The sequence below is a fragment of the Leuresthes tenuis genome, unplaced genomic scaffold (genome assembly GCF_036924035.1).
Source record: "Leuresthes tenuis unplaced genomic scaffold, fLeuTen1.0.hap1 SCAF_21, whole genome shotgun sequence".
Taxonomy (NCBI): Eukaryota; Metazoa; Chordata; class Actinopteri; order Atheriniformes; family Atherinopsidae; genus Leuresthes; species Leuresthes tenuis.
In genome coordinates, this window is record NW_027325375.1 from 21,881,617 (window position 1) to 21,893,747 (window position 12,131).

Below are 12,131 nucleotides of genomic sequence, written 5' to 3' on the forward strand. Positions count from 1 at the left end.
TACCTCAGACTTCATCCAGCTGCTTCTTACACATCATCAGTAACCACTTGTGATCAATTCCCACTGGAAACCATGTACAGTTGTCTAGAAAAGAAAGTACACCCTCTGTCAATTCTTAGGTTTTACGCAGCATAACAAAATCATCTGGTCCTCAGCCAGGTTTCACAGTTAGGTAAATACAACCTCAGATTACCAAGAATATGTTATAGATCTAAATACATGCCATAATTTAACAGCTCGCAGGCCCACCTTTAGCAGCAGAAACTTGACGTAAGGTTTCCTGTAGGAGGTGCAGTTTCCCTGGAGAACCGACTGGCAAGTTGAAACCGCAGCAGTGATCAGATATCTTCATGTACATGACGTTATTTAAGCTTTTAGAAAACCGTTTAAAGCATCAGGACCGTTCTGTCAGTAATAATCTGATATTTATGGTCAGAGAAGAAGAAAGTGCACCACCTTTTCTGACATTCTGTCATTTATCGAGCAGAAACTAAGCTAAAGCGGAGAAGCAGTGTGTGAAAAATGAACTACACCCCCATCATTTGACGGCATGTTTACCTTTAACAACAATAATTTGAAGGAATCATTTTCTGTTGTTTCGTGGAGGCTGTGGAGGAGTTTTGTCCCACTGTTCTTTCCAACGTTGCTTCAGTTCATTGAGGTTTGCAGCACTGGTTTATGCACAGATCTCTTAAGGTTCCACCACAGCATTTCAGTCAGGTGACTGGACCATTGCAACACCTTGATTCTTTTCTTTTGTTGTAGAGTTGCTGCTGTGTTTAGGCTTTCTCCTGCAACCCTTGCAAACAAGCCATACTTGTTCAATCTTCTTCTAATTGTACTGTCACAAACTTTAACATTTAACATGCTAACTGAGGCCTGTAGAGTTTGAGATGTAGCTCTCAGGTTTTTATAGTTTCTCTGAGCATTGCCCCGTCTGACCTTGGGGTGAACCTGCTGGAAATAACCTTCTAAAATAGTATAGTTAGTATTTTTAGAATACTATTAATTACATTGAACTAACATGGACCATTACAAAAATATCTAATTCCAAAGTAATTAGCCGCTTTGAAAAGCTTTTTTTTGAGCCATCCATTTTATCTGAATTTAACCATGTAAACCATCACTTTGAGTAATATATTTGGAGGCTAAACTTTGGAAATATTCCTTTTTTTCCAAGAAGTAATGGTCACAACAATTCCCCCTTTTCCCTTTAGTCTTTGCCATCTGTTTTTAGATCATCACAATGCAAATATTCCAGGCCAGGGTTTTTTTTTTAGTGTCTTTGAATATCGGTGGATAAGAAGCTACCTCGCGGATTTGGATTATTAGTTTAGTTAACTGGATTTTTAACTTTCACGCCCTTTTAAAAAGACAAACAACAACAAGTTGTCATGGTTTTTTTTTTTGGTACTTTATCTATTGGAGTCACGTTTGAGCTTTCTGAAAACGTGTCTTTCTTCAATTTCTTGGCCGAACCTTTCCTTCTCGCCCCTTTATGCTGTGGTTTCTTTTTTTTTTTTTCCTGTGTTCACCTTCCTCAAGGTCTGCTCAGTGCTCTCCATCCCCCATCACATCTGCTCCTTCCTGGGATTACAGTGCAAATGTTTGTCTGAAACACAGAGCTGAGGGGGGAGATTACAAGTGCACTGCACCCTCCGATGGGGGGGTTAACCAATCAGGGCTCACGGACAGAGGGATTAACCAATCGCTCCACAGAGAGGGAGGGCAGCGGGATTAAACATGGCACAGAGTGGGATTAGGTCAGTGATGAGTGCAGAAAAGTGCTTTGAAATGTCTGTCGCTAAATATTTACTTCTCCCAGTGCGGTAGAGTTTTAATGGTTTAGGAAAGTGATCAGATGTGAGTCAAAAAAACAATAACCTGAATTAGTTTTTATTTCACTGCTGTTAATTTAGCTCAATCGTAAACAGTCGCATGTCAAGATTTTAAATTATGTTTACTGATCTTTTTTTTTTTCTTTATTGCTGAGCTACAGGGTTTTAATTTCACTTTAAAGATACAACAGAGCCTGCAATGGAAATCAACTTAAAAAAAAAACGAGAATGACTCCGCTGACCGTCCCTCTACTGTCAACAACAACTGCCACACGCACTTCACACACTTGTGTAAAAATCTTTCCGCGCATTTGATGTCATGGCTAAGTTTACGTAGTACAGTAATCAGGTCATGTGGGGATTACCAAGTGGTCAGAGGAGCTGTGGCGAAAGGAAGAGGGGGGTAGGGGAACCACTGGGCAGATAGAGATCTGAAATCTGGAACAATTTATGAACACAAGAGTAACAAAAAGTCTTTATTCAACTGCATTGTTGTCAGTCATTCGGGTGTTTTGTTGAGTTTGCGCACAGGACTGGGGGGATGGACCGCGGTTGTGTCAAAAAAGCAGACAAGCAGAGGAGAGAAAATAGAAATATCGCAGAGCTGAAGAGGCAAAATAAGGAAAGGGACAAAGATAGACAAGATGGAGGGAACACAAGAAGAGAGCCAGGAATGGAAGAGTGGCAGAGGTGGAGGTGGGTGAGAGACAGAGGGGGATAGGGCAATAATCCTAACTAATTCACTTAGGGCATTGCTGAAGGGAGGCTAAGAGGATTGGGACACTCCCAGAATCAGATAAGCTAAAATAACCAAGATGGACCAGTGAGAGCCATGCAGGCCGTATGACAAACATGACAGGTCCAGACTGAACTCCCAACAGAACAACTTTACATCTGTATCCCAGCTGGACACTGACCCCTGACTGTGGATGAGACAAATCCCTAACAAGCAATAAACTTCCACACTACTATTCGTGTTAATGACCATCAGCGCACAAACGGGTAAATAATAGATTTCTTTAATATGTCAAACAGCTAAAACAGAAAATCTTTTCTATCCATCAATCAGATCAGGATCATAAACACTAAAGGCTAACACTGAATATACATAACACAAATCTTTCAAAAAAAATCTAAATAAAACCAAATGACTGACCTAAAATAATAATAATAATAAATAGTTTAGAGTAATGTAACCCTGAAGGAGATTAACAGCTACCGCTCCTTCATTTCAGAACGGCACTCCCTCCATTCTATCACAATGCAAGTTTTAAAAGAAAATGAAGAAATGTACAATCTGTGAGTGTGATGGGCTCAGTAATCTTCCATACCAGTTTTTACCTACAGACTTTTCAAAGGCGTTAGTTTTCTCACTTCACATAGCGGGGAGGATAACAGACGTGATTTGGAGTCAGGCAGCATCGATGACAGTCACTGGTCCTTAAATCTCAAAAATCATTCCAAGTAATCGCGTTTCTACAGAGGTCGCTCTCAGACAGAAAGAAAGAACAAACATAATCTTACAACCATGAAACTGAGAATCAGTGATAACTAGTCCTGGGGGAGAACTGCTTCACATTATCTCATGCAGGGCTGTCTGACATGTGTGACATGTCGACACACACGTCAACATTTTTTATTACCCCCTAGAGGACCTGGAATTTCCAGGAGTTTTGGTCCTTGTGGTCCAGGCAATCCATTGTAGTGAAGCCCAGTTTCCAGGCCTGCTGGTCCTTGTAGTCCAGGCAGTCAACAGAGGTGAAGCCCAGGGAGGAGGCAGTGCTGTAGCCCTGCGAAGACAGTGATGCTGGGGACTGGCTCAGAGAGCCCCCCATGGAGGGCACAGTGATGGGGCTGAGAGCACCACCGGTGCCTGACAGCTGCGAGTGCATGGGGGACAGGTAGGCGCTGCAGTCCAGGCCGGTGAAGAAGGAGGTGGTGCTGGCGTAGCCCTGGGTGTAGGCTGATGGCTGGCCATAGCTCATAGGGTAAGGTGAGGGGCGCTGCATGCAGGGCGCTGAGGAGGAGGCCAGGGGGTCGGGCAGGGGGGAGATGGCCGGACTCCAGATGGACACAGCGGTGTTTCCAGTGCTGGAGCTCGGGGCCAGGCCGGGGCCCGACTGGGCTGAGGACGGGCTGTAAGAGCCAGAGGGGTTAGGAACGGGATCAGGGGCGCTGGGTTCCTGAACCGGGGAGGCCTTCTTCTTGGGTGGGCGGGGCTTGGACTGACCGCTGCTCTGCTGCTGCTGCTGGCGGCATTTGGCACGGCGGTTTTTAAACCACACCTGAAGATACAAAGAAAAAGGCACGTTACAAAAGAAAATTCACGGACAGAACGTGCGAGTTGAAAAGAGTTGAAAATCACTTATGTGGGTTAGAGAGGACGACTGTCTCTTAGATGAAGTGTAATACATGCAGGAGACAACCCGAAGAACACTGTTGTTTTTCCATCAGCTTCTTCAGGTATCCTGTCCCACTATGACTAACCCACAAACACTAAACAGACTGTCCTCCGTCTTTGCTGTGGCCTGCTCTGCAGTACCTGCACACGTGACTCCGGCAGGTTGATCTTGAGGGCCACCTCTTCCCGCATGAAGATGTCTGGGTAGCGGGTCTTGGAGAACAGCGCTTCCAGGATGTCCAGCTGTGTCCGAGTGAAGGTGGTGCGCTCTCTGCGCTGCTTCCGGGGAGTGGCTGCCAACCCAGGGGACACAGATAGACATTATCAGAAAGGTGACATGAATTATAAACTCAACTCAGAAGCTTTTCTTTAGAGAAAAAACATTTAAATTAGTCTTGTTTTCCAGATAAGGAAGGATGACAACAGATATAAATATAAATACATGCAGATACAAATATTAATTAACAGAATGAAGACAAAGGTTATTTATCAATATATTAACAATATATTACATTCATATGTTATACTTTGAGTCCAGTTAAAGGTTTTTCTGTCTGCCCTCCTAATGCCCTAAAACGAATGGATGTATGTGTATCAGAACAAGTAGAATACGCACAAGAATAACTGTTTGATGCATTCACGGGAATTTGGGATTTCACAAAATTAGAGTCTCCGTCCAAATGTTTTATGTGTTATGTGTTTATGTGAAAACGTTTGAAGGAAAAAGTGCAAAACATAAAAACTGAGGGGTTAAAAAGGTTGAATAGTGTATACAGCCAATCCTTATGAACAAACACGTCGTATTCACGACAGTATAGTGTTGAAACAATAAGGTGAACTTTAAATCGAATTATTAAAAAACACAAAAGTTTGTCCTAATGTTATTTTACTCTCTTAAACCAACAACACAGTCACGATCACATATATTCACCATAATTATCCAAAGTTGTTGTCAACATTCTGAATCTGACAGAACAGATCATTTATTCCCGTTTACTTGATGAGATTTTTCTCGTTTGGCTGCAGCATTACGCACCAGCCTGTGCGTTTTTACGCATCATTTGGGTCAGACTTGAAACGATCATTTACGAGGACAAAAAGGAAACAAATACGCAATAAGCTTACAAATAATAATATATACTCAAAAAAATAATCTTTAAAAAGAGTTTTATAAAAAAAAAGTGTATGTCAGATAGTACTTACGTGGATAAGCGACGGTTGTGTGAAGGACATCCATCCCGGGGCCAGGCAAATTTAACCCGTTCATTGTGTAATGGGGTTGCTTTATGTAGGACATCATCTTTACAGCAGGCTTTTAATTCCTGTCGCTGACTTGTGGGTCGGACAACGCAACGCAACAACCGCGGGGCCCTCAAAGCTCAGCGGCGGCAACAAGTCGATGCGTCCGATCCAACCCGCTGCGCAGAGAGGCTTGACGCGGAGTTCGCAGCTGAAACGCCAAAGAGTGTTCTTTTCTAAACTGCACTTTCGGCTTAAACTCAGCTTAGCAGCAGAGCAGAGAGCGGCGCGCTGAGCATCCGGACCGCTTCTACGACTCAGATCTCAGGCGGTCAGAGTCATCACATACAAGTGGAGTGGCCCCCGAATTCCTCTGCGCCCTGGTAAAGTCGCTCCACTGAGTTTCTTTACTGGCACACGCTGCTAATTAGAGGCGGCCAGTGAGTCTGCAAACCCCTCCCACACTCACACAAACACACACGCGCACAAAGGGCGCACGAGGAAAACCACAGCAACAGGCTGAATAATTCGCCAAGCTGTGCTCAGGTCTGCACGGTTTCTTATTGTCATAGCAGAGAAGTCTTTGAGTTTCTCCTCCGATATGAAGTATCCTTTCTCACTGGTATGACAAAAACATGAATAAATATAGAAATATATGTAAAATAAAATACAGGAAAAATTTACAGTTGAACTCCAAACAAAAGTAAATAGCTATTCATGATAAATAATGTCTATAAATTGTTTTTTTTTTTCCCCATCAGTGCCCATTTTTACCTTCCTCAGAATGCCTGTCCTCCTGCACATTCCTGATCAATTAGCCGGCTGCACATCCAATGCACCTTCACACATAACTTACAGATTATATAACAGCTGCTTGCACACTTGCTAAAATCACCCAGATGCACGAAAGCGACAAAGCTCATTTGATTTATCATAATATGCTTTATCTGAAAAGTAAGTATCTTATCTCCAGATAAAGAGAGGAAAGACAGAGCAATCCTGTCAGTGGTGGAGCTGGAAAGAGGCTGGAGGGACTGCAGCAGCCACACCAAAGTTAGGGAAATGGACCTGTCAGTGAGAAGGCCGAGCAGAGAGAAAAGACAAGAAAACGGTAGAGGATGAGAAAAGTTGAGAGCAACATGGGCGGATGAGTCAAAGTCAAGAGACAGCTGCTGCACTTGATGGGGGACTGGACACATGAGGATGGAGAGCATTTCTGTCATCCCAATTTGTTTCTGTGGACCAGGGTATCGTCAAGTGTGGGAATATTTGCCCAGAAGTGAGTCTGACATACATCTGTGGGGTGTATCTGTGTGTGTATGAATGTGACCAAGTGGGAAGTCTGTACATGTGCATTCACTGTTCTGCACATTATGGGTTTATATCAAGTTTTGAAATGTTTAACAAACTGACTCTTAACCGTGTGTTAAAAGTTTTAAACTATGATGCTTTTACTGTATTATTACTGTATTATTTGGACTTTTTACCTCTCAGACTCAAACATCGTCACTGTATTGTCCAGTTAGTAACGCAAGGCCCTACAATCCCTGACGAAGCTGGCAATTTTTTTTATAGTAGTTATTTTTCTTTGTAGAAAAATATCCCATCTGTCGCATAAACATTGCCCACTTAATGATGGCAGTGCAATCTAATGCTCATCTTATAACTGCAACAACAAATAGGGAAATAGGCAAGAGGACAGAGTAGATTTAATCCCTGTTCAACTGCCCTTCCCCCATAAAACTGGACTCACAACACGTTCAGAATGATGCAAGCAAGCATTTTTGTTTTAAGACCGAGCTCAGATTGTGATCGACATACTGTGGGCTGACCGAGGCCCGAAACTCAGGAAGACAGGCTGTACAGATGGAGAACAGGTAGCCAGGTGGATGGAAGGATACAGGGATGGGACAGAGGAAAGAGGCGGGTACAGGGAGGGTAAGTGAAGGGAATGTGGGGGTGGGGGGGGGGGGGGGGTGTAGGTGAAGGGGCAGAGAGTGGGGGAGGGCTCCGGTCCTCGTCCCCACTGACACACTGCTGCAGTTAATCCAGATTAGAGTGTCTAAAACAGGTCGGCTAAATCTGCAGGCCAGCCAGCAATACAGAGGCTGCTGTCAGCCTCAATCACTCACCCCGCACTCACACGCACACACGGACAGACGCACACTGTAATAATCTCCTCTGTGCAAACCAGGTGCTACCAGCAGCTCAGCACACTCCTCCATTAACCTCTGCCCTTTCCAGCCCAGTTAGGACTCACACCAGTCGGACGTCCGTTCTGTCGGGCACAGAGAAAAGTCTACGACAGCAAGCACGATATTACGGGACAACCTACAGACGACTGACAGGTGATCTCCGTGCTAGCATTTGACAGATCTGTATTGCCGCAGCTTCAGTCTGCTGAGTCATCATGAATCTCAATATGACCTGCAGACTTTGGAGCCCTATGTCACTGAATCTGACCCTATCACAGATGATGTTGCAGCTGACCTTTTGCTTGGCCACCATCAAATTCCACTTATATTGATGTGATCTAAGTTGCCGCCACCACTTTGCTGGATTACACCTCCAAGATGTAGAAGCAGTATAACTTTCTTGTTTTACACAGCAATCGCATTAAGACACAATCATTCAGTGCTTTCCTGCCGAACACATTTCTACATGCACTGATGAGCACTTCTGAGGCTGTGTGGGGTTCGGCATCTTGCCAAAAACAGTTTTTCATGTGGAAATGGGATGCTGGGGATTGAATCCTCTCACCTCCCAGTTGGTGAACAGCCATCATAACTCTTGAGCCACAGGTGCTCCTACGTTAGCTTTAGCATTTTGAGACCCATGTAATCAAATGCTCAGGAAGGGCAACGCGACCTGCAACTTCCCCACTGCTGATTGCTTCTGATTGTAAGAGTTTAATTTGTGAGCCTCTTTGATGTTTAAACATGAAGCCTCCAGCTCAAATTCACCGAGAACATTTAGTTTGAGTAAAGTATTTGATGTGTAAAGAAGTAAAAACGTAGAAAGAAATTCAATGCGAGATGTTATGAAAAATGGAAATGGAGAATGGCATCTCACTTCTGACAAGACACCTGATAAATTGATCGACTTCAAGTTTAAAAACGTCTTTTGAAGCTGTTTTTAGTGTTTTCCATCATCAAATCTTATGATGATTCGTCTTTATATATCATACTGTCTCACAAATCTCACTGTGGTTGCGTATAAATCCAGAAAACAGGAAAGCTATTCTCTTGTGCAAAAAAACAAGATTCCTTTTACACCTTTAGAAAAGTGTGTCTGTTCTATAACTAAATTAGATTGTGTATTACTTATAAGTAAGAATAAGTCGTTATTCGAGTGTACCGGACGTTAGATTTTCTGTTTACAAGCTTCTGTTTATTCAGCATTAGTGACGGATACCATGTTATGCTGATGATAACTTTACATGTCAGTTTCATCAGACAGCTCCAGTCCTTGCTCTTGTTTCCTTTCAACAGTTAATGACTTAGTTTGTAATAAAATGAATGTATAACACGAATTAAACAGAACATTAAGAAGCTATATGGAGGATAGAAACATATACTGTGTAGCACAGTCATACTGTCAGTATATACACTGTGTTGAAAGTAGAAATAAAAGAAGCCTCAAACAGTACAGCACATGGCTTTATGTCCAAGAGGTCACAGGAGTGACTTAAGATACATGCACGCATGCTCAGGACGGGAGATTGGACCGAAGAGAGGTTTCGGTGCAATCTGTTGGTTTCCTTAGCAAGGAAATTGTTTTTGAATTGGCTCTGTATGAATGAATTGGATTCATTTATAATTCAATTATTTGGATTTGATTAGTTTATGATTACAATGAAATTAACTCCAACTGGCTTGAATTGGGTGACATTATTGAAGTGCCTTGAGATGACATTTGTTGTAATTTGGCGCCATATATAGAATAAAAACTGAATTGAATTGAATTGAAGACAGGTACACACATTTTTATATGATTTTTAATGAGGTTAAAAGCGTTTTACGATGTACTTTTATAAAAAAGCTGGTTATTTACAAGAAAAGGAAAGCATTTTTTTAAAAACTGGTTTGTACCTTGATGCAACAGACACAAGTCCAAATAAATCATTTTCACTTTCTTTGCTGACCAACTCTGTTGTATTTAGAAAATATTCACAACTTTTGAATTTAAAGCAGCAACACAAACACACACAAAAAAATGAATAAATAACAGTTTCTGGAATATGCATATAACAGTACTGTGGACGATTAAACAATATTCAGATTAACTGGTCACTGGTGAGGGTGTCAGGATTGGGTATAAAAGGAGCATCCAACAAAGGTTTAGACTTTCCAATCATGGATGGGTTGTTGCTCACCACTTTTTCTCAAACTCAGTCAGTGAATCAAGAGCAAGTTCCAAAAAATATTTCTCAGTGTATGATTGTAAAGAACTCAGGTCTTTCAGCATCTACAAAGCAGAATATTGAATCAAAAATATCAAAATTTCAGAGAGTCTGGGGAGAGCGTATAAAGGCCAAGGACAGAAACCGCTGTTGGATGAGCTTCGAGCCTTCAGTCATCAGTGGAGGAGAAATTGTCATGCCACCATGATCAGTACAGACACATGGGCTCAGGAGGAGCTTGGTAAACCATTTTTACTCAACACAAGCTTGGTAAACCATTTTTACTCAACACAGTCCATGGCTGTATCCAGAAATGTAATCTGAAACTGTATTACACAAAGAAGAAGCCATAGATCCACTCTGTGCAGAGACATGGCTGAGTTCCCTGGACATGAGTTAATCTCAGATGGACAGAAAGACAGTGGACACGTGTTCTGTGGTCAGATGAGTCCTTGTTTCAGCTATTTTTGGGAAAAACTCACGTGTGCTTCTACAAAGATGAGAAAGAGCATCCAGGCTGCTCTCTGAGAAAGGAGCAAAAACCAGCATCTGTGATGGTATGGGGGGTGCATCAGTGTCCACGGCATGGATGACTTCATATATGTGAAGGTACCACTGATGCAGAGGTGGATGTTGGAGTTTTGGAGAGACATATGCTACCATCAAGGTGATGCTTTTCCCTGGAGGTCAGTGGTTATTTCAGCAGAACAATGCCAGACCTCATTCTGCACGACTTCCAACAGCGTGGCTTCATACACATATAGTGCGTGAGGAGCATCATGAAGAGGAGAATCAGACGTAGAGTCTTGCACAGCTGAAAACATGTATTCAGGAAGAATGGCACAGATTTCTCTAGCAAAACTTCAACAATTCCTGTATCATCAGTTCCCAAAGGATTTAAACGTGTAAACAAAACAAATGATGATGTAAAAGGATGGTAAACATGACTCTATCACCACTTTTTTGAGTGTGGTGCATCAAATATGCATCATGCATTGTTGTATTATTAAAGCATAATAACACAACAAAGTTGGTCACAGTTATTTCCTTTGATCTTGTGTCTGTTAAATAAAGATTCAAATGTACAAAATACAGATTTCAGGAAGGTTTTAGTTGCATTTTGAAATACTTCCCAGATCTTCTCTGTTTCTGTAGGCACAAAACACCCTCATAACAGGTCAGTTTCCTGTCCGGCTTTGACCGTTGGGTTGGTGCTCCGGCTGTTCTTCTGGCTACTGTTTGGAGCCAGAAGAACAGCCGGAGCACCAACCCAATCTATCCTCATGAGCCCATAAACACACTCCTATTTGATGTTTTCAAACACCTGATTCCTTTTTTAGAGCAAAATGTATTCTTCTACTGCTGAACTATCACCTTTAAACTTGTATACATGGTGCTGATAAACCACTGATTTTATTGTCATTGTTATCTGTTCTGTGGAATCACATAAAATATTCAAGTTAATGTCAATGTTGTGAAGGTTCAAAATGTTTTTGTGCTGTGAATCACTTTAGGCTCAGTCGCTGCACACGTGAAGTCTTTTCCCTGATAATCTGCAGAATGAAATGACCCAATAAAGCTAATAATTGATAAACTGCACAGTGATGTTAAACTTACAGTTTTCTTTTCCTTATGCAAGGTATGTGTGTGTGTGAGTGAAATGACTCAGGAGTTGCTATGTGAAGTGAGGTGTGTCACTGTTGAGGATGAGTGATTACAGTGGACAGTAATCCTGCAGATGGATTAGCAGGTGGCATTAGGAGAAGTGGGGGTGTAGCACTCCACCACCTCTGAACTGTAACAATATGGAGCGGCAGCTCGGGGGGGCCTGGCCTCCGTCTGCTTCACCCCTTCAACACATGTACGGGACACTGTAACACATTGTGTCAGACAATAAGGACAAAGGACGCTGAACTGATGAATTAGCTATAATGATAACAGTGGTGCTGCTGTTGTACTGACAAAGTTATGAGTCTTTATTTGAGTCTCTTTTGGGTTTCAAATGTGTTTCTTTCATTGAACAAATTCCATCACTTATGCATTAGAGGGGCAGCCTGATTTGTTTTCATGTCTCACTTTAAAACCACCCTATGACAGGGACTATCTGACCTTTAGGGAAGTCATTCATTTAGTAACCATGTGAAGACACTCTTCATATGATGCTGATATTATATGACCATGATCTAGAGAAATGTCAAACAGTCGGAGAAGCTTTTTACATGCGTATTTCTCTTCCACATTACATTCTTTT

General features: G+C 42.2%; 1 protein-coding gene across 1 annotated transcript; it reads right to left on the bottom strand.

Moving 5' to 3' along the window:
• Positions 1 to 2,991: 2,991 nt before the first annotated feature.
• Positions 2,992 to 5,641, bottom strand: crx (cone-rod homeobox). Its single transcript, XM_072374836.1, has 3 exons — positions 5,443 to 5,641; positions 4,381 to 4,532; positions 2,992 to 4,123 (listed from the first exon to the last, which is right to left on the bottom strand). Exons 1-3 carry the CDS (start codon positions 5,537 to 5,539, stop codon positions 3,485 to 3,487), a joined length of 888 nt encoding a protein of 295 aa, XP_072230937.1. The 5' UTR covers positions 5,540 to 5,641; the 3' UTR covers positions 2,992 to 3,484.
• Positions 5,642 to 12,131: the final 6,490 nt, after the last annotated feature.

Coding starts and splice junctions, on each gene's coding strand:
- crx (XM_072374836.1), bottom strand. CDS start 5,539: ATGATGTCCTACATAAAGCAACCCCATTACACAATGAACGGGTTAAAT. Junction 4,533..5,442: donor CACAACCGTCGCTTATCCAC/GTAAGTACTATC, acceptor CTGGGTTGGCAG/CCACTCCCCGGAAGCAGCGC. Junction 4,124..4,380: donor TGCCGGAGTCACGTGTGCAG/GTACTGCAGAGC, acceptor TTGTATCTTCAG/GTGTGGTTTAAAAACCGCCG.